The sequence below is a fragment of the Trachurus trachurus genome (assembly GCF_905171665.1).
Source record: "Trachurus trachurus genome assembly, chromosome: 9".
Lineage (NCBI taxonomy): Eukaryota > Metazoa > Chordata > Actinopteri > Carangiformes > Carangidae > Trachurus > Trachurus trachurus.
The window spans coordinates 26335501-26357628 of NC_139895.1; the positions used below are offsets into that span (position 1 = coordinate 26335501).

At 40.0% G+C, this 22128-nt stretch overlaps 2 protein-coding genes across 2 annotated transcripts; both read right to left on the reverse strand.

Annotated features, from left to right (window-relative positions):
- Window positions 1–6437: 6437 nt before the first annotated feature.
- Window positions 6438–7348, reverse strand: nkx3-1 (NK3 homeobox 1; the record flags this gene model as incomplete). The annotated part of the gene is made up of 2 exons (XM_083979148.1): window positions 6438–6838; window positions 7156–7348. The coding sequence occupies 2 exons, from the start codon at window positions 7346–7348 to the stop codon at window positions 6438–6440; spliced, it is 594 nt and encodes a 197-aa protein (XP_083835274.1).
- A 5518-nt stretch (window positions 7349–12866) lies between these two features.
- Window positions 12867–14572, reverse strand: nkx2.7 (NK2 transcription factor related 7; the record flags this gene model as incomplete). The annotated part of the gene is made up of 2 exons (XM_083978611.1): window positions 12867–13426; window positions 14326–14572. The coding sequence occupies 2 exons, from the start codon at window positions 14570–14572 to the stop codon at window positions 12867–12869; spliced, it is 807 nt and encodes a 268-aa protein (XP_083834737.1).
- Window positions 14573–22128: the final 7556 nt, after the last annotated feature.

The following is a 22128-nucleotide window of genomic DNA, read 5'->3' on the forward strand; positions in this document are numbered from 1 at the left end:
TCCTCTCCTGACAGGTTTAGTTCATTGCTAAAGTTAAAAGTTGAAATTGTTTGTTATCATGTGTATTTTGAAAAATCTTCCATTGTGACCTATTTTTATTGACCTAGTGAATATAAACTACTTATATTGAATATACTTGTGCAATATGAATTTCACATAAGTGGACAAGGTGTTCAGCTTGAATATAAAAGTGGCTTGATTAGCATAGGTTCATAAAGAAGTTTTATTCTACACACAGTTCTTCACAGTTACAATCAAAGTTACAGTGTGCTAGTCTGTTGCCCGATGACAAAGCTCTTCTCTTCTGTTAATCACATGATAAACACAAATGAAATAAAGCCAGTCAGAATAGTTTTTGATTTATTATATTATACTTTGTATTATTATGTTTCCCCTCCTGTGTCATTCATTTGGACTGTCAGTTTATGGTCATCATCATGATTATCCAAACTGTGTTGCAACATATGTGTCCAAGTACTTTTAACATGCTAAGAGTACTGTGTCTTTTAGATGCTTACATTTTAAAGGAGACAGGAGAGAGCAGATATTCTATGTGGGGATTTTCATAATGTAAATATTTTTGTGCTATTTACACAACAAATGATTCAAATGGGAGTTGCGATGATTTGTTTTTTGCTGAGTGCCATCTCCACAAAAGGAACGCTTTGAAGTTTGACCATGCAAATATGAAATGATTGTAATAATGCTGCTACAGTATGTAACACTGGAGCTGAAATAAACATGCAACTGATGACTGATGACGTGTCTTTTGAGGATTTTCTTTCTGAACTCATTCAGTATTTGCTCTTTTGATTCTGTGTCTGTCAGCCTTAAAATACAGAGTTTTAGGAGTTAATGGGGCTTTGGTTTGCTTCTACCCCCTAAGAAGTGCAACTACTGTATGTAATAATTCTACTGCAAATGAACAAAACGATCCAACACTAATGGCCGTTACCAAGACATTACAGTAAACATCAGTGCTGCTAATGTCAAAGGAGTGAAAGCTTTCAGCTAAACCAACATGAATGATGTGATACAGATAAACTGACATCAGAAATATTTTATTCATTAACCTAATTTCCCTTAAGAATTTGTTAATTTTCTATTTTGCAGAGTTAAGTGTCAACACTGAAACACATGAACAACTCATTGTTTTGGAGGATCCTATAGAAAGCACCACAAATGTGGTCTGCTGTGGAAATAAATGAAGATGCAGTCAGTGAAATGCAGTGGGCAAAAATTCTGAACATTTATACTTAGCCTTTGTTTTTTGTTTTTGGTTCTGCTTGCTATAGGTTCAGTCACTGATAGGAAAGGACATTACTCAAAAAAAAACTTGAATAAAATATTAATGGTTGTTTTCTTGGTAGAAAGTAGTTCTGCCAGGATTACACAAACATACTGGTGTGCGAATTGTGTGTGGACTCATCCTTTACAGTGTGTATCCTGCAGGAGTCACTCTGTTCCTCTAGAGGGCGGTATAGTATTGTTTAAAGTCTGTCATCACAGACTCATGGCAAACAAGTGCCAGTGCCAGAGATGAGGCTAACATGATGCTGTATCAGTGTTTGGAGGTTTGGACCCACTGCTCAAAATTGAGATATATGATGGTATTATTACTAATAAAATAATTTCTGTTGTGGTTTAAAAACCTAAAAATATAAAATGCATATCAGATGAGGGCTTTGAAGTTAGTATATTATTATTTTTTGTTTACATGGGCCTATAAGGACAAATACCAAACTATGGTCAATAGATTTTCTTTTTTATTTCATTAATTTTATACAACATTAACAACTGCAGGAGAGCTATACTTAATGCAAGGATCATTCAGCAGTCTGCATCTTTTAATGCATTGTGGATGTTGTATTCATTACAGCCATAGAATGATTTGTGTATATTACCACTTATCCAATATAACATTATGTTTTCCTTATTCATTCTAGTTTATATATCTATACAGTCTATATGAAAGTATTCAGTAAATGTCCAGCACGTGACACAGTGTGTTAGAAGAACAGGTCTAATCTGATGTTTTATTGAGATGTACTGTAGACAGTGCAGAGCTTTATTCCAAACCAACATGCCTCAGGACACGTACACTTGTGCTGTAACGTTGTTGTCCCTGATGTGTTTAGTTTTCGCCCTTGTCCGCGAGCAGGTTGTTTATCTGAAGTGCACAATGAACATCCCCGTCAGCCCATGTCCTCTGTCCTTGTCATACTTCTCTCTAATCACTTTAATCTGCAGTAAACTATCCCACTACTTTCTATCTTTACCCCACAGATAAACATACTGGTGAATTACTCCTCTTTCTCTCTGTCTACCTGTTTCTTTCCCCTTTCTCTCTCTCTCTCCCTCTCTCTCCCTCTCTGTCTTTGCAGCAGCACAATCAATGGAAACCATCAGTCAAGTTGCAGCAGTGTATCTGCTGATGGGAGAAGAAAGGCAGCTGCTCTACTGGTACCGTAACATGAGGGATCCAGTTACACTATCCAAGGAAGTTTATGAGTGTTCCCATGTGAAAAGATCAGGGCTGTTTTAAACCTTCTTATCAACTCCAACAAATTTGTCAGACAGTCACGGCATATTGGAGCACTGACAAAGGCTGTCTTTGTGGTCGGCCTCTGGTTTTCTCCTCATCTGTTATGAAGATCTGCTTGTTTTTCAAAGCATCATTGGCCACCTTGAAGAGCACGACAACGGCTCCACGACCACACTGTTCACTGCACCTCACAATCAGATCCTTAAATATATAGACAAAGAAGATAAACTCTTGAGAGTGGAGACTTAACTTTGTGTTTCTTGGTATTTACAAGCTTGATCTTCATATCCCAAAAAATCTTTATGTAGCCATGTTCTAGCAACATCTCTGATCCAAGCATAGAGGAAGAGATAAAGATAATGTTATACGCTCCTGCTCTCTGCTTTTTGTCAAATCCAGTTAATCCAGCTGGTGCACAGACAGATTTAGAGACTCACCAAGACTGAAGAATGAAAGAGAACATAACAGACAGGAGGATGTTGTTTTAAGCCGTCTGCATTTGTGAAAACCGTGTCTCTTTGAGCCCTCCTCGTAGAGGAAGTGCAGGTATTATGAAGCCAAGTACAATAATAATAGCTCTCCCAACCTTCAGCTTCACCCTTCAACAAGCTCCTTTATCTGATGAGTGTGTTCATATACGACCTGAGAGACACTGAGAGATACTGTCAGATTTTCAATGCCGTCAAAACAGATGCTATCTGCCCTCTTCATGTCTAATTACCTGTTTATTCCAAGGGCCTGGAGTGAATGGTGCAGCCGATGGCAGTGTTGATAAAAGCTCACTTCGGTTTAAGGAAATATTAAGATTCATGATTCATGTTAAATTTCATTCCTTCAGCTTCTACATTGTAAGACAGCCTAGAAACCTTTTTGAATTGGATGGTATGAGTAAGCAGTTGAAGAGAAAACTCTTCATAGGAAGGTTGTAGAAAAGAAAAATATTTTCTCATGAAAAACAAGATTAAGAACTTTTGATTTTGATTCTTCTACTTATATGGTACACGATAAATGTCTACGAGGGCAGCGACAGGTTAGCCTTCTGGTGTGAGAGCTCTCAGGTCTCCCTCTATCAATTCCATCAGTCCTCTGCTCACACTTTGCTTGTGTTACTACAAACCTGCCCTTCTTAAATATGTAAAGCTCTAAATCCTGCGTGCCATCTTATCAGCAGTGTTAGGTACTGTACTGAGTCGCTTCAGCATGAAGCAGGTTATACACTCACGCTTAGGCCGCACTGTTGGTATGCAGCTTTTATATAATTCAAAGATCTATTAACAGTCAATTGAATTCTGACGTCTTGATGAATTTGTGAATATTTGACAATAGGCGAGAGTTCTTTTACATTGTAGGAAATCTCCAAAAGGTTTTACAACCGTACAGCTCATGTTTGTTCACAGAGGTGCATGTAGTTATTGTGATCTCAGTGATAAAAGAGCCACACTGCAAAGGGGTGAAATATCTTGTTTAAAAATTGGATACGTCTCTGTTTGGGATAAGTCACTGAAGCTATCATTGTAGTTAAATAATCAACACATTGTTACATTATTCAAAATGATGTCCATCCTGGTCTTGTTTCTATATTTGCTCTAAACAAAGGTATAAAGAATAATAATACTTTGTATCTGCATGTATAGCTAGTAACTAGAGGTGGACTTTATATTTCTTTCTTGTGTTGATTTCAGATATTGTAATACTTTGACTTCATGCGCACTGTGGTGGAAATGAAGTAAAACAGTGGTTGTTAAATTGAATAAACAGTGAAACGGCAGATTTGCTTCAGTGAGTGGAGGAGGCTCTACCTGTAGCAGCAGACACATGAAAGTGAAAGCCTCTCAGTAGCCGTCAGCTGCCAGAGCACAGGGTGATACATGACTTACTGTTGAATCCAGCCAGAGCTCACACATAGTTTTTCTCGTTCATATTATATTTAACCTCAGCAACCAGACAACTAATAAGGTTTCAATATTACGGTATTATGGTTTTATTAATTTTTGAATATTAAATTGAAATGATGGTGATGGTATTATTTCATATAAGAATCTCACTCAAACTGCAATGAATTGAAAGTTTGGCCTTGTGCTGAAGGAGACAGTGACCTTTACCTTCTGAGGGTGACATACATACAGGAGGTCATCAGATAACAAAGGGAGACGGTGTTCTATATTCAAGGCATGGATAATATCAATACTCTCAAAGATAACAAAGTGCATTCCATACCTGAAACCTGTGGCAGCCAGCTCAAGGACATACCTGGTGTTGCACACCTGCATGCAGTTCATAGGCACCGTTGAAGGTAAAGGCTATATACAATTGCCACAACCATATTATGAACATGCTTCATAGCCACAAATAGAGAGCTTTGCATACAGTGAAAGTGCTAACATTGTAGTATCAGGACTGGATTATATCTAAAATAATCCTCATAGCTCATTGCATTTGAAGTAGCCTATTCATGTATACAGCCATATATTTTCATTGATGACCAACACTGGCTGTTGAATGGCATTCCTCTTTCTTTTGTTTTTTGATACAGTTTGGGCTTTTCATTCCTTTATTGTGATAGGAGGACAGTAGGAGAGACAGGAAATCAGGGGAGACAGAGACGGGGACAACATGCAGCAAAGGACCGCGAGCCAGATTTGCCAGGACCATGCCCACATGGGTCACACTCTATGGGGTGAGCCACTGGAGGACTTGGCATTCCACTTTCTTATCAGCATCACCCTCACTTAGTCTGTGTGTGTCTGTATGCGTGGAAGTCATGTTAACAAACAGGTTTGGTCCCTATAATCATCACATTCACGAGATGAGCTACACAATGGGTCCACTACTTCTTGCCACAGTGGCACATGCAAAGCTGATTGAACATGATGTGTGAAACAATGTGGTCTATGTTTTTCTTTAGAAAAAGGTGAGCTTCTTAAAGTGAATTTGATCATCAGGATATTATGATGCTGAAATGATTATTCTGATGTATACCTACAGTACAGTGATGCGTTTTGGATCCGTTTTCTGTTCCTTTAATCCCTTTTGCCATCACATATCTTTTTGTAATTAATTCCTGTGCAAGTGTGCATTTTATTACGTTTGCTCTTGTGTGTAATTTCCCCACAGACTGAGTTTATAATTGTTGTTTAATTTTCCTGCAGTAACTCATACAGTAGCTTTCCTCATGATGTCACTTCATGAGACTTGAAGAGCAGTTTATCTCCTTGTAATCAGGTCAGGGGCTCTTTAAAGGAATCAGGTCTCATTCTTTTGCCCACATTTACAATATCATCCTCATCTCTGTTTAGTCTTATCTTCTTGTGTAGTTTTACCATATTAACTCCACATAGATACTTTAAACATTTCCACTATTTAACACTCAAAATGTCACTATTACAGTGTTAGTCCTTCAGTCAAGTTTGTCTATTTCAAATGCAACTACATGGCTACATTACAACACATTGTACATTACCCATTGTCCAATTTGATATATTTTAATTTAACCATTTAACAGGGTATGTCAGAAGCATAAATCTGTGGTATTCCCCAAAACAGAAAATAAACTGTAATGTTTACAGAAAGCTTTACAGACAGGTAAAAGGTTTTAGCATATTTTTCAATGAATTAATCAACAATGCCACGAGTGAATTCTAGATCAAATGGTTTGTTGCGCATGCCCTGTCCATACAACAAATTTAGTGTGATTCTTGTATTACATTTGTTTATGAGAAAAACTGTTTTTTAAAGGCAGACTGGTGAAGGTAACCTGTGGTCAAACACTAGATTCAGTGTCAAATAACAAAGCTTCAACTTTGATAAGGAACATGGAGCCTAAATATCAGGAATACTAAACATACAGTACGTCTATGATTGGAAATCATAGCTTCATACATCATTTTCACATTCACCATAACGTTGGCCCCCAGGGGCCACTGTACTCCCACAGGTACGGTCTGTATTGATAAGCTTTGCAGAACGATGTGATCAGTGATGATCGGACCATATCCTCTCTGAGGCCCAGTCCTGTTGTTTTGTACACGTCCTTACAGAGCTCTGAAGTTTGCTGCTTCCGTTTTGTTTTATACCTCCGGTTCTGAAACCAGATCTTTACCTGGGTCTCAGTTAGTCTTAAGGTGCTGGCGAGGTGAGCCCTCTCTGGGGCAGACAGGTATTTCTGGTGGTTAAATTTCTTCTCCAGTTCAAGCACTTGCAGGTGTGTGAATGCAGCTCTGGAGCGTTTCTGTTTCCCCGTGGAGGAAAAGCTGCTGGACTCTGAGGTGCTGGGACAAGATGTGTCCAGAGACTCTGTGCAAGAGAGACATGAGCAGGTCATTAAAGGGCAACATTGCTGTCTTTTAATCAGTATATACCAGTCTGTATGCAGGCTTTGAATAAGTGATTTTAGAGTTTATGATCATTATGTGAACATCCATCACTGTAAATAAAAAATAGTCCAGTTTTTTTTTTTTTAAGTTCCCCATTCTTGGAACTTGTGACACTGTCTGATCATACAGACCTATAACTTATCTCACACATCTGCTAAAACAGTATTCTCTAAGTCACACAGTAAAAATACATAGAATGTATTGTATTATCTATGCATGCTGTCCTGTGGTGCTCACCTGCCTGTGCTCCAAAACCCGGATCCAGAGGACAGAATTTCTCTGACAACTTTTCAGATTCTTCCTTCCACTGTGAACATTTTTCCATCTTCTGTGAACTGCATCTGCTGTTAAATCTTGTGTTGTCCTTATTGGAGAGAATGTCCTCTATGAGGAAAGAGGTCAAAGGTTTAGCTGTGTCAGACATTTCCATCTGCTAATCCACAAGTCTTAGGGCTCTCAGGACAAGTTGGCTACAGCGGGGGACGTGGTTGGAGCAGCGTGTCTCCTCTCACACTCACACCGTCTGAATTTATACAAAAGCAGAGGCGGGTTCATCCAGACTGTGCTGACAAGTGGGGAGGGCGGGACCAGTGGCTCTCTGTGTTAAACTCTCTTTACTCAAAGAGATTTCTACAATCACATTATTATGTCTTGTGAAAATAAGTGTAAATAACACAATTTACTGTAGGTATCATAGATCGGCCTTTTTGAAATGACCTTACTCATTGTAATTACCTAAATGGCAAAAACAGGCTCACATATATCATACTGTATATATATCACACATTACTATTAAAACCACATTGTTTTGGGGAATTTGTCATGCATGGCATTTCATACTTATTTTATACTCGACTGTATTAATATACGTAGTATGTTTTGTAATCGTCATCCAGTGAATATAATTTGCAAATGCTGTACAGTACTGTATATGAAGGAAGTGAACTACTTGGCATACACAAAACATACAACAAGGGAAGTAAACAACACATAGTGTAAAACTGGCAAACAAGGTAATATTTCGTTTAAGTAGTATTCTAACTAGACACTATCTAAGAACTCCAGTAAAAACCTGTATCTCCAGATGTATTTTGTGAAATTGTTGTACATTTACAATGTTATTAGAAGAAATATACTGGTTTCCTGGGTTAATAATTAAACTATACGTCATAGAAGTCAGATGGGTTTGTCCTGGGTTTCATGGCTCCCTCAGCTCAGGGCCGTCAGCGGCTGCAGGGAGACACCTCTGTCTGCAGTGGTGGGTGGTCATTCATACCTACTGGAGCACTAATGAGTTTGACACATTTAGGTTGGCTCCTGAAGGGACATAGTCATTGTTCAGCGGCTGTTTATTTGTTGTTCTCCGTGGTTCAGCCTGACCTTTCTCCAGTGATTGAGACATTTTCTAGCAGTGCCGGTGTTCCTCTGGGAGTTCATGCTTCATTTGGAAATGCATGAATGTAGGTATGATAAACATGATCCTCCCCATGCCCCCTGGCCCTGCTGACTCCTGATCAGCTTCCCTGCACCAATGACACACTTAAGAGTTTCCAACAGCACAATGTCACATTGATGGGTGCTTGTATTTCTATCCCATTTATATTATCCAGCTAAAGTGCAGCAATTAACTTTCTACCATCAAAGTGCTGTACAGTAGACTTTCTGTGCAATCTGAATATAGAAGTGAATGAATAAACTGTCTGATTTGGTGTTATGCATGTTCTAACCTGTTATTGTGGATCATAATTTATAGAAGCCAAATCTACTGAGATTCCTCTTAAGCATTAGCTACTGTCTGGTCAACAGAGTATTAAGATAATCAGTATGATATGCTTCACCTTCAATTCTTTGTCTGCAACCGTCTGCCTGCCAAAGTATGTTGAACTGTAAGCACAGAAAGCTTTTATCCCTCTGTCTAGACATAGTTTTTCTTTTTGTTTTCAAAGACCTTCTGTGTATTTTTGGATCATACAGTATAAAAAAAATTAAAAAGAAAGGAAGAAAAATGAAATCCAGTCATTCAACTGAAAACTCACAAGTTTGTTTCAATTGTAGACAAACTGTTAGTTGCTTTACAATCACTTCAAAAATAGCCTTATCTCATGCTCATGCTGGGGCCTACGTTGTACTGTGCGGGGCTATCAACCATTTCAAATAGCTCCTTTTTTGCTCTAAAGATGCTGTCATCCTCCACCCTTATTCTCAGACAATCTACATGATTGCTGGTAGCAGAAACAATGATATTTCTCTACTTCTGTAATGTGTCCTCTGTGTTCATTACAAAGACATTCAGCGGCAGGGTTGTGCATCAGACATGACATAGTAGACCCTCTGACCTTTTAGCCTGGGAAGGCATTAGTCTTCCACAGCAGGCAATAAGTGGTGATGATGTTTTCTTTGAGTCTCTTGGTTGTTGTGCCATCAATCTCCTGTTGTTTTGCTGCCATGTCTTTGTCTGGGACGATGAGCGGTGAAACTTTGTTGTAACTGTAGATTCGTCATGGTTTTATCTGCTCAGCATCAGTGTTGTATTATACTGTTTCCTGCACCTGGGGTATTGCACAAGTACTTCACTGCATGACTTAACAAATGTCATCAGGCTGAACAGGTCATTGTAACATTTACTGACAACCATCCAGACCTCTATGAAAAATATTAAAGGTTTTATCCCTATTGCGCTATCAATCGTTTATTATTATTATTATTATTATTATTATTATTATTATTATTATTATTATTATTATTATTATTATTATTATTATTATTATTATTATTATTATTATTATTATTATTATTATTATTATTATTATTATCAAAAATATCTCAAGAAAGGCTGAAATGAAAAATTATCAACAAGTAACTATATTAAAACAAAACCTTGGTATTGGTTCCAGGCCATCCCTGTGACCCTCCATGGATAGACAGTGGATGGATGAATGGATGGATGGAAAACCCATTTCTCTCCCCAACCTCCCTGTACTCAGTGTCAATTTCCTTTTTGGTTTTATTTATTTGGGTTGTCATATGACAAAATATGAACAAAATTCAGAATACTACATAAATTGGGCATGAGTGGGTTTTTACAGTGGCTTTTCATTATGTTAAAGTGATGTGGGAGTCTCCCACTAGAGGGAGCTTTACAACGACACATCGAGTCCTTGCAGAGTAAACAAGCCAGCAGCCACTTGAAGCGACAGGAACAACCACACAATGAGGCATTTGACCAGAGATTCAGTTTAAAGAGAGTCAGATTGTGCGCCATCAGTGCTTATCTGTCATGGACAGTTTCATCTTCATTTAGCTGATAACTGCAAAATCAACATCTTTGTGCTGATTTAGTTGGGTGGATGGTTGGACAGAGGACCACTGATCCTGGATTTGTGAATCATCTCATCTTCAGGCATAAACACCAGATTATCAGACTGGTAAATGATGTTGTTGCATGGCCAAAGATGAGACGTTTCCCTGTCTGAGGCTGACGTAAGACCGTCTGCAAGATGAGTTAACAGGATGAGTGAAACCTTGTTAAAGACAACCATAATGTGCCTTTCACTGATGGCCAGACTCACGTCACCCTCTACTTAAAATGACCCTCATGAAACCAGAATCAAAACAGTGTAATCAACCATCTTTATTTAAGGATTTTGCTTTCATTCATACATCTCTCTGTCACCCCCACCCCCTCCTTCCCTCTCTTTCAACAACTTGACTTGACTTGTTATTCTTTCACAGCCCATTTTCTAACTAACTTGCCTGCTCTATTTATAATCATCACGTGTGCATATCTCTGCAGCGCACACTTCAGTGAGACAAAATAGTGAGTTCTCCTGTTGTAGCTCGACCTGCATTCATTTCAAATGATATCTGATCTGTCAGTGGGCCCCACAGCGGGCCACAGTAGACCTCAGGTTGGGCACCATTGAAGGTCCCGGGTCCACCCTCCTCTTTACCTGTACCCCCAAACAAAACGCACCTGTCTCTAACAGGTTAACGTCACCCCAGTACCACCAGCAACTACCTGCCGACTACAACCAGCTAGCTCCATGCAAAACTATAGACAACATGCTGTTAGCATCTGCATCATGCTGCCGAACCAGTCACCCTTAGCTCTCCCCTTTCAGTTGCAAAAAATATCAACTCCTATTAACCAGCTTGCTGGATGCTGGACATTAGCTCTTCACCAGGATTATGATTTTGTAGGCCTACTCAAAGCTACACAGTTAGCCTACTGCAACAACAAAAAAATTCCACTATGAAATAGAGACTATTTTACTTTGTACAAGGAAGAGTTTTTTTTTCTAGTTCCCAATTGTATGACAGGGATTGTAGCTCTGTAAAACAAAAAAGGAAAAAAAGTTTATTCATCACCAGCAGAATCATCACCATTTACAGTTACTTTCACTGTAGATTAGACCAAGGCAGAATGGGGGGTGGGGGTGGCAAGAAACCCAACGAAAATGGCTGATACATATTATGATTCAAGTAGTAGTAAAACTGCATCCTAAATAGTTTTTTTTAATTACAATAACGTTTATAACAAATAGAAATCTGATAATGTAAATCAAATCACCCACTACTGCTATATTTTCCTCTCCCTCTCTCTCTCTCTCCCCCCCCCCCCACACAGGGGCATTATCTGATTTCTTGAAGTGTCTCTGGTCTCCTCTCTGTCTGCAGCTTCATCCTTATCTGTGCATAGATGCTCCCCCAGCTCCTCTCTCCCCCCAGAGGTGTTTCTCCTCCTCAGGCCCTGTGGATCAGCTCCATGTCCATTAAAAGTGACACATTGACACATTGACACACAACCCCCCACCCCCCCAAACACACACACACACACACACACACACACACACACACACACACACACACACACACACACACACACACACACACACACACACACACACAATGTTTTTAATTCATTAATTTATTACTTTTGATAAAACTGAAGTTCCACGATTTATTTCTTTATTTTTTGATTGCTTAGTTTCTCCACATATTGATTTAAGTTACCCACCGACTGGTGGACTTGCCTATACGTTTGGCTAAGTCCTATAGGTCTACATTCAGTTTTTGTAGTGCAAGTATCAGTCTTATCTGTGGCTAATCGATGAGTGACAGCTCAGTCGAGACCTGTTTCCCGTTTGATTGAAAGTTTGAAAAAGTTAAAGAGCCACTCTGTCTGCGGGTTTGTTTACCAAGCAAAGCTCCGGGGTAGGACAAGCTCTCCAGCCTTATCAGCGGATTTGTGAATGGGACAATAATGAGCTCAATTTGATAGAGCAGCACAGTCAGGTCAGATGGCACTCCATCCATTAGCTTTTTGATGGCTGTCTTTGATAACCTGCTCAGAGGAAAGCTCCATGACCAATTACCAAGGGTTAGCCTAATGACGTAGGCATGGGCTATTGCTTTTAATTGGATCTTAAGGGGAACATTTTGCAATTCAACTACAACGATGGACGCGTTTTGTCACATTTGATATCGATTAGTGAAAGTTTAGCCTATTATACACTATGCCCTTTAAAATCTTTGCACAGATTTGAACATAGGTCCTTGTAAATTGTTCAAAATATTTCATCTTCCTGGGCGTGATCGCATAATTATTAAAAACCTCTGATAACATAACAAAGTAGAAAATATTATAGACTGTCACAACAATGACAAACAAAAAAATCTTACAGCAATTAGTAGGATGTAAATGTCCCATTTATATTTTTAATTATAAGAATGTGCATCAATTAAAACTATAGGTTTATATATTCAACAATCATCACAGGAGAGAGAAAAAAGGACAGACTGATGTATCAGCTGTTTTTTTTTAAATTTGTGTTTGACTTTTTCAACAGCAACAAAAAAAACAGCCAAAAGAATCATTTCCATACAAAAATCTGGCCCTGAAATAGTGGATGGATGGCTCTGTGTTAGACACGTCTCTGTCCCCCTGATCACCAGCCTCTTACTCCCTGTAATGAAGGCTGAAAGTGTCCGTGGTTGAAGGGCCCCTCGCTGCTGCCCGTTAAATCATCCAGCTGGCTGTGGGACATGTGTGCGGCGGAGTGAGACACGCTGTGGTAACCGCAGCCGTACACCCCGCTGCCTCCGTATCCAAACACGGGACTGTAATGTCCCACGGTGATATTATACGGTGAAGAAGAATGTGAACCTGCGCTGCTGCACAGCTTCCCGTCCCGCACCAGCACCGGCACCGCCACCCTCCGGGGCGCAGCTGGATAACCGGCCAGCTCCAGAGACTTGTCCTGCCTCTGACGCTTACATTTGTACCTCCTGTTCTGGAACCAGATTTTGACCTGGGTGGAGGTGAGTTTGAGGATGTGGGCCAGGTGCTCTCTCTCCGGGGCCGACAGGTACCGCTGCTGCCTGAAGCGCCTCTCCAGCTCGGACACCTGCGGCTGGGAGAAAAGGACCCGGGGCTTCCTGCGCTGCCGAGGTCTGCTGCTCTGTGCGCTCTGGTCGCAGTCAGGTGAACTGTCCAGGCCGCACATCTCTGCAAACCACAAAGTATCCACGGGCTATTACATCAAATTGAACTACTAACACTAGTCTGCTATCAAATATGTGCCCATTTCATTCTTCTTTTCTAAAGTAAAATATTATGTCCCATAGTGATATTTTCTTGAAGAAAATCATTTTTTTTTATTCATTAAAAAAAAAAATCTTCAAATGATCAGATTGGATTGTCTTTGATCTTCTACATTTGTTTTCTCTTTTACATTTTAGATTTTTTTGAAACGTAGGCTCTCGCACTAAAATACTTTTGTTTTTTTATTTCTACAACAAGGTAGGCTATGTGGAGACATTGAAAAACACGCTCGTATACATCCAAAATAAAATGAAGTGAAACATAAGACTGAAGACGCATTGCATTGCATTCGATGTTAAAGACCACATTGGGCTTTATTCAAGAAGACTGATCACCTGCCTTTACCTGACCTGGAATTAATGGCTCGATTGTGTGCCTACCTTACCTATAATAGTCACTAAATAATAATTAATTAACATTAATTGTAGTAACATGGTCACAAGTCAGTGCTCCCTCCTTTTCTAATTCATATGATTGATTTACTTTTGGACGTTTGGTGAATGCATTCACTTCCAATTTCATTGCGCCTTAATGCAGTCCAAATTTATAATATATTATAATGATAATATATTATACACTGAAAGCCATCAAATAGGATACTATATTATAATGATAATATATTATAGTATCCTATTTGATGGCTTTCAGTGTAAAAAGAAAATGAAAAAGTAGCAGGTCATTCATGGTATCAAACTGCACCCAAGGCCTCATTCGGTCGCACGCCGCCTGACTCCACATTACTGTAAGTGTATAAAAAAGTAACTTTCCTGACCGTGGTGTATGCACAGTGTGTGTCATCTCACCCTGCTCACTTATCTCCTCTGCCGCTGAATTGTGAGTATCCAGCTTCTCCTGCATCCCGGAGACGTACTGCTCCGGCTGGCACTCGTAAGAGTCCCCGCTCCTGGACGCAACGTTCACGTGCGGATGATGCATCGGAACAACTTGATCAGTCACCAGAAATTCTTTTTCAAAGTCATGTTGGTGCTCCAGCTTCAAAATGTCCTTAACAGAAAAGGGCGTCGAGGTCGTAGTTGAACTGGGATGCATGCCCACCCTTTCAGTTGCAGCTCTAAATAACTTTTAGATCCGTCTGTACGCACTGTTGTTCGAGTTGTTGGTGATGCTGCTGGACTTATCTCTGAACTAACTGGTGAGTGAAGGCCTGGGAAGATTTAAATCATTCAAGTGTCCTGCTAAAGACAGGGGTGGACTGGGACAAAAATTTGGCCCTGGACTTTTTGGTCCAGACCGGCCCACTATCTGCGCGCGGATATTTTGCCAACTAGCACCGTTGATGTACATACAAACACACAAGCTCTTAATAACACCACTATACTAAACGATATACAATATACAACAAAGTAGAGGAATAGTGTGGAATAGGTTAAGTTTGGACAATATTACATGCACATAATGAGTCTGCATGCAATCAGAACTTTGGCTAGTTGGCTAAAGTATGGAAAACAATAGTACAATGATCTGAAAAATGGACAAACACAAATTTTATCTTAGAAAGACAGTACAGCTCAACATAATGTATAGACAATGAAGCATGACAAGAAATGCTGTATGCAGAATGATGTTTTACTGTAACAGTATAATCAGTGTTTTATTAATTTTAACTGTATAATGTTAAACTGTTGAAAGGACAATAAACCATAAACACTGACTGAAAAAAATATGGAAAGCATTTGTTAAGTTGTTAGCTCAATGTCCTTCATGACCAAATTTGAGTGAGGGCACTTTAATAAAAGCAACTAATCAATTAATCAGGATAGTATATGAATTTATTGTTTTCCAACTTTAGATAACTAGATTTAGCTGTAACACACCACACCATCAGAGTTATTAGCTATAGCTATTTATTAGGCTATGTCAAGTAAAGTTCATAGCAACCGTTCTGGACCATTTACAGTATTTTAATGAATGTTTATCCACACCATTCTGGAAAGCACTGTACCTGCTTAACACGGTTATCTCTACCTCCTTCACATGGTGGAGAGTCTTCCTCAACACTTATTTTTTCAGCCTCCTCCTGCACCATAAGGGCACTGGTGGAGGCTGGAGCCTTCTCCAGACTCACTGTCAGACTCACGTGAAGGACCTGCTGCTGAAGCTGCAGCATCGGTGCTTCTAGCCCTGGCCAGGCCAGGCGGCCCCTGATCTGCGTAATTGTTGTAGGCTACTTTTAGCAGTCTGTGCTGCTGTTACTTTCCTCCATTTTCCCGCGTCGCCTTTGCGTTTGTTTACTTTTCTTTTCCGTTTTCGTGCGCTGGTGTGTTGTTGTTTTCTCTCTCTCGCTCTCTCTCGCTCTCTCTCTCATCATGACTCCGTGATTGGACGAGGGGGGGTCTAGAACATGCGTGGGTGGGACTCCTGGGCCTCTGTAGCCTCTCATAGGGCCATTGGACCAGGTAGACAAGCCACTGGGCCAATCGTCACCTCTCTGCTGTGTCTGCAGCTGAGCACTGTGGGCCGAGCCGATGCATGTCTCTCTCCCTGGGCCGGGAGAGTTACAATAGGCAAGGCGAGGCATGGCGAAAAAAAAGTTAAATAAATAAATAAAAAACGGCCGCCTATCGGCCCATTAGTGACCGGCCCACCGGGAAAACTCCCGGTACTCCCTATGGCCAATCCACCCCTGGCTAAAGAGCAAGGGAAGAGATATATCTGTCAGCCCTCTCCAAAACCACTGGCCAACACCCTGTCTGTGCGCACAGTCCTGTAGTTCCTCTCCTTCTCACCTTACAGGAACACCTCTCATCATATACGTCTCTGAGCGTCAGGAGGTGTAATTAAGGAAACTAATTAAGAGATACGACTAGGTTATACATCTGTGTGCGCCTCAACAGAAATATTTTTTAAGATTATAAGTAGGCCTTAATTATATGTCAGGGAAGGTCGCACAAATTTGTATCTTTAGTCAGGCTCGTAAAAAGTGGAAAACTATCTTATTTTTTCAATTATATCACATAAAATCTATGTCTGAGGATTAGGATATAAGTGAATTTGTGGCCATAAATCTGTTGAACCACGCGCAATTGCATCCAGTTGAAAATGAGGGGAAATGTATTCAGTGTTTACCAAACCACCTCTTCTGGTGAGCCCAGTAAAGCCACTTAATCAGCTCGGGGTGGGTGGGGGTGAGGGTGGGAGTTCTTCGGGGGTTGAGTGATCTTGGGTGATGTTGAACAGCTTTACCATCAACATTGTCTTCCAGCCACATTATTAGTGTTCTCAGGCCACAACAAACAGAAACATTACACCTGATGTTGTGGAAGTGGAGAGGCTGCGGCGCCAGCCTGCAATGCATGACTGAGGCCGAGACGCGCGTCCGAGCAGACAGGAACAAGGACAGACACGGGCTGTCCCACTGCAGGATGTATGGAGGGCACTTATGGGTCTAAGGAGGTTTTTCATCGCACTGGTCGGAACTGTGGATTGATCCTGTATTAACAACAATGATAAATGGACTCACCCGAGGAAGGTATACAGCTGTATTACTGCATAAGATAGAGCTCAAATGACTTGCAGATATATAGATTTCTATTATCTGAAATGATCTGATCTGAAATGAAATGACGACTCTTAAAGTCATGTGACTGGTTGATCAATTGATGGATGTTACACACAATAGGTATTATATATGTGCACACTAGTGCTGCCATGAAAACTATTTTGTTGATGAGTTACACCACACTGAACAGGCAGTTTAATGAAAAGTTGAATGAAAGATGAAAAAAGTTAGTTAATCAGTTAGATGTAGATTTATATGTGTGTACACAGATTCGCTACAATTCACATACATACTATATGTATATACTGTATATGTGTGTGTGTGTGTGTGTGTGTGTGTGTGTGTGTGTGTGTGTGTGTGTGTGTGTGTGTGTGTGTGTGTGTGTGTGTGTGTATATGTGAACCCCCTGGAATTTCTTAGTTTTCATGCATAAATTTAATATGATCTGATATACATCTAAGTCACAAGTATAAACAGTCACAATGTGCTTACCTAATGCCACACAAACAATACTATTTAATGTCTTTATTGAACATATCCATTAAACATTCACAGTGCTGGTGGAAAAAGTGACCCCTTGGATTTAATAACTGGTTGAACCTCCTTTGGCAGGAATAACCTAAACTACGTTTCCTGTAGTTGCAGATCTGCATAACACTCAGAATGAATTCTGGACCATTCTTACTTACAGAACTGCTTCAGCTCAGCCATGTTCTTAGGATGTCTGGTGTGAATGACTCTCTGGAGGTCATTCCATAGCATCCCTATTCAGGTCTGGGCCACTCTGAAAGGTGGAGTTTCCTTTGTTGAAGCTCCTCTAGATTATCTCTAGATAGTAAATTTACTTTAATGTTTAGGGTCATTGTCCTGCTGCATCACACAACTTCTACTGAGTTTCAGCGGTGGACAGCCACCCTGACATTATCCTGTAGGAAGCCTTGATAAACTCTGGAAGTCATTTTGCCCTCAATGAGGCAAAAATTAAATCTTAGTTTCATCAGTCCACAAAACATTTTCCCATTAGTGTTGTGGAGTGGCAAACTTCAGGCCTGCAATGGAAAGCAGAGCAATTAATGCAGAAAACTAGGAAATTCCAAAGGGTTCACATAGCCTACTTTTTCTTGCAAATATATATATATATATATATATATATATATATATATATATATATATATATATATATATATATATATATATATATATATATATATATATATATATATATATACATACACACACACGCAAAGTACTATGTGTGTCTGATTTGTCACTAAGCTGCTGGACAAGTTTTCAGACAGGTTTGAAAACACACACACACTGCTGTTGCATCTGTGGTTAAATCCATTACAACAGTTGCTGCACATCACTCATGTCTTAGGGCCCTGCTTCAGGGGTCTAACTAAGTCTGGTGTAAATATGGTTAAGAGCTTTGTTCAACTAATTCAAATTTTCTGGGATGGAATTCTTGTATGGAAACAATAAAGCCCTTAAAATATATCTATAGGTTTCCTCTACAAGATAGGGCCCCATGATTAAATGATATGTTACTGTAATGATAATTATAATGCACTTTAGTGGTGAATGCATTATGAAACAAATTCCCAGTCATCTGAACTGCCACCAACTATATCCGTGTTGTGAAGTTGAAGCCACTGTTCCTTGAGGGTCTGTGGCCGTGGGGCTTGGTGGTCTAGTTTGGCTCCACATTCAGAAAACAAATTTCCCAAAAGTGAAGTATTGTTTAAACTGAATCCATAATTTACACATAAAGAGGTTGAACTCTCAATTACATTCACACCTGTAGGTCTGTGATTCCCCCTGGCCCCTGCTCACTGCCACCCACAGTGAGTGGCATTAAAATGGCGTTGCCCGCGGGAGCGAGTAGAGAGAGAAAGGAGAGACTTTTGGACATTGTCATACACACACACACGCACCATGCACGCACACACACATGCACACCTGCTCCACTGCTCCTCTCTGTGGAAGCGCGATCAGGTGCGGTATTTAACTGACGCAGGGCAGGGGGGCGCATGGAATTGCCCACAGGGGTGTTTTGTTTTCATCCTTTTTTACTGGTGTGTAAATATGACATAGCATGTTATTACATTAAAGGCTAATGTTTATTTTTTTCCCAAATGTGTTTTGTTTAAATAGTGTGATTTAGGGACCATTAATGTTTTGGTACTCCCCTGTGATAATGGTTTTGGCTCAACCAGCCCAATAGGCCAAAGTCTGGGCCTTCATTCTGCTCTCCAGAGCTTGGAGCCTCAATGTTGAAGGGAAGGATCTCTGGCCTCCTGTGTATGCAGGGCTATGCTAAAAACAAGCTAAGCTTAAAGGCTGACTGCTTCTGCTGTCCTCCATATTTTGGTTTTTCCTGGTTGAAGGTGAGAAGAGAAGAAGAAGAGAGTTGAGCTGCCAGTGGGCTTCTTCTTGTTTTTGCCTTGTGAAATAAACAATCACCCAATTTCTTTTTAAAATTGAATGCTCCCTGGGTTCCTAACTCCACCACTGAAATCCGGACACACCCACACAAGGCCATCTACATTCTTCAGTAAACCTGACCTGAATGGGAACATGTGGAGTCTTCTTACTGTCTTACTGTCTTATATAATGCATGACCTCCTTCGAAACCAGGACTGTATTTGAAGTTGTGTTTGGCACAACCTTTAGTCAAGAAGGAAAAAGTTAGGCCTGTTGCATCTCTTTGGATTAACAGCTAAAGACTCATAGGGTTAGGGGTTAGGGAACAGTCAGAGCACGAACAGTCAGCAGCCAGAGCTGGACTGTTGCTCACAATCCAATCATTACTAAATATTTTAAGTGAGAAACTGCGGGAGTGCGGTGGGGAGCAGGAGAGATTAGGCAGACAAACTGGTGGAGCAAATGAAAAACAAAGTGGCTGAGCAGTGTGACTGCAGCTGGCAGGCAGCTCACACCACTGCTGCTGCTGCTGCTGCTGCTGCTGCTGCTCAGGCCTTGACAAAGACAATTATTTCTTATCCTGAGGTCGGGGCAGTGAGAATTCCTGCTATTCCTGCTATAATCAGTGATTTGTTAGATGTATTATCCATGTGTCCAGGCCCAGGAAAGTAAATCTGGCAGAATGCAAATTGTTTTATTGAAATTTCACAACATAACTATCACAACGAGTTCCTCAGTCATTAATATCAAAGGTAAAATAGCTCATGGTTGTGTGAGGCATAAGATTAAAACAGGGATATTGTGTAATGTTTTCTCTCCTTTAAGTCCAAATATAAATGCAAAGGATGATTGAATAGTGCCCTCTAGGAAAGATTATGGCTGCACTGAAATTTAATACTGAAGATGCTTCTTTGAACTTGCATTTTTTAGATTATCATGTGTGGTCTTCAACATCTGTATTGCTGGTCCAGCTGCTTCCTCTACCTGCTGGTCAAACAGCTGAACCATTAAACTTAATGCTACTCTCAGGTTTTCAACAAGCACACCTTACACTGGCAAATCAAGAAACCTGAACTTCAAAAGCAGAGGGTGAAAAAATCACAAGCTAAATGTGAATTGTTTGACACTTTAGACATTTCAGGGTGTCCGGTTTGATGGGTAAATTACTTAATCACGACAGCAGTGTTCTCTGAAGGCTTGGAGCAACGCTCCCACCGAGTTTCTGCCACTCCTGTCCCTCACAGTCAAAACCTTTCCTACTGAGCCCCTCATGGTAATATAAGAAGCAAGCCAAGTAGAGTTTACCACTAAATACCCCTAATTCATCATACTGTAAAATAGAGGACTGATAGCAGCTGAAAGAGGAGACAGAGTGGCCTTGCACTGAGTGAAACTGAACCCGGCCTTTCCTTTGACCAATATGCAACTGAAGATACTCATCAAATGTCACATGATGTTGACTAGACTCAACCCGAAGTCATGGCAGTTTATACTGATGATGAAACAACTCCAGTGAAGAGTATTTCAGACTTTTTTTTTTAACATGTTAATTAGTGAGTCACTGTTTATCACGTTTTGATACTAATACTTAATAGTACTTATATAACTTTGGAACCCCAATCAAGTATTTTTTACTATCACCTGTATCACCTTTATCCGTTTTAGATTACGTTGACATTATTTACATGCATGCTTCTCCCTCTGTTCTTAAACCACTAGATACAATTTATCATTTGGCTATTAGATTTGTTACGGGCGATGGGTTTATGACCCATCATTATCATCTTTATCATAATGTGGGTTGGACTTCCCTAGCCCTAAGAAGGGAGCAACACTGTATATTGTTTATTTATAAGGCACTGCTAAAAAAACTTCCACTGTACCTATCTAGCCTACTGAGCTTCAGATCTTTTAAATATCCCACTCGTACACAAAACCCACTGGCTCTTAATATCCCAGCTGTTAAAACGGAGGTAGGGAAACTCGCTTTTGTTTATTTTGCTCCTTTTAAATGGAATAATTTACTGTCTCAGCTTCAGTTGGATACACTGATTCCTTTTAATCATTTTAAAAACATTCTTGTTGATCTTATGAATTCTGAATGTACATGTGCTTCTTGAATTCACTATGTGCTACTGTTGAATGTATATATTATGGATATGTATTGTAATGTGTTTGATTTGTATTGATTTGTATTGTGCTGTAATCAGGGTGCCATTGGAAATGAGAGCTTGCTCTCAATTGGCCCCCCTGAATAAATAAAGGTGATGAATGAATGAATTAATTGGCTGTCAAATTCTCCTGGTGCGTCTGACCAGATGAACGTCCCTCCACCCACGTGTCACATCCTGCTTTTTGACACTTCTTCCACTGGATTCAGAGACCATGTTTTATCTCACGTTTGCTGTTGGGTTGAGGTTAATCTGGACTGATGAATCCTTGGCAGGAGTCAGAGCCACATTGCAGCAGCATTTCAGAAATCATTTTGCTTGAAAGTACGTAATGATGGTAATGATACTGGGATGTTTGTAGTGTAATGGACTTACACAGCATTTTAAAATGCCGTCAATAAATACACCTAACACAATTAACATATGTTACATCAATTATGTTCTCAGTCTTTGTACTTCCTGTGACTGTGACATAACAGCAAAAGTTTGAA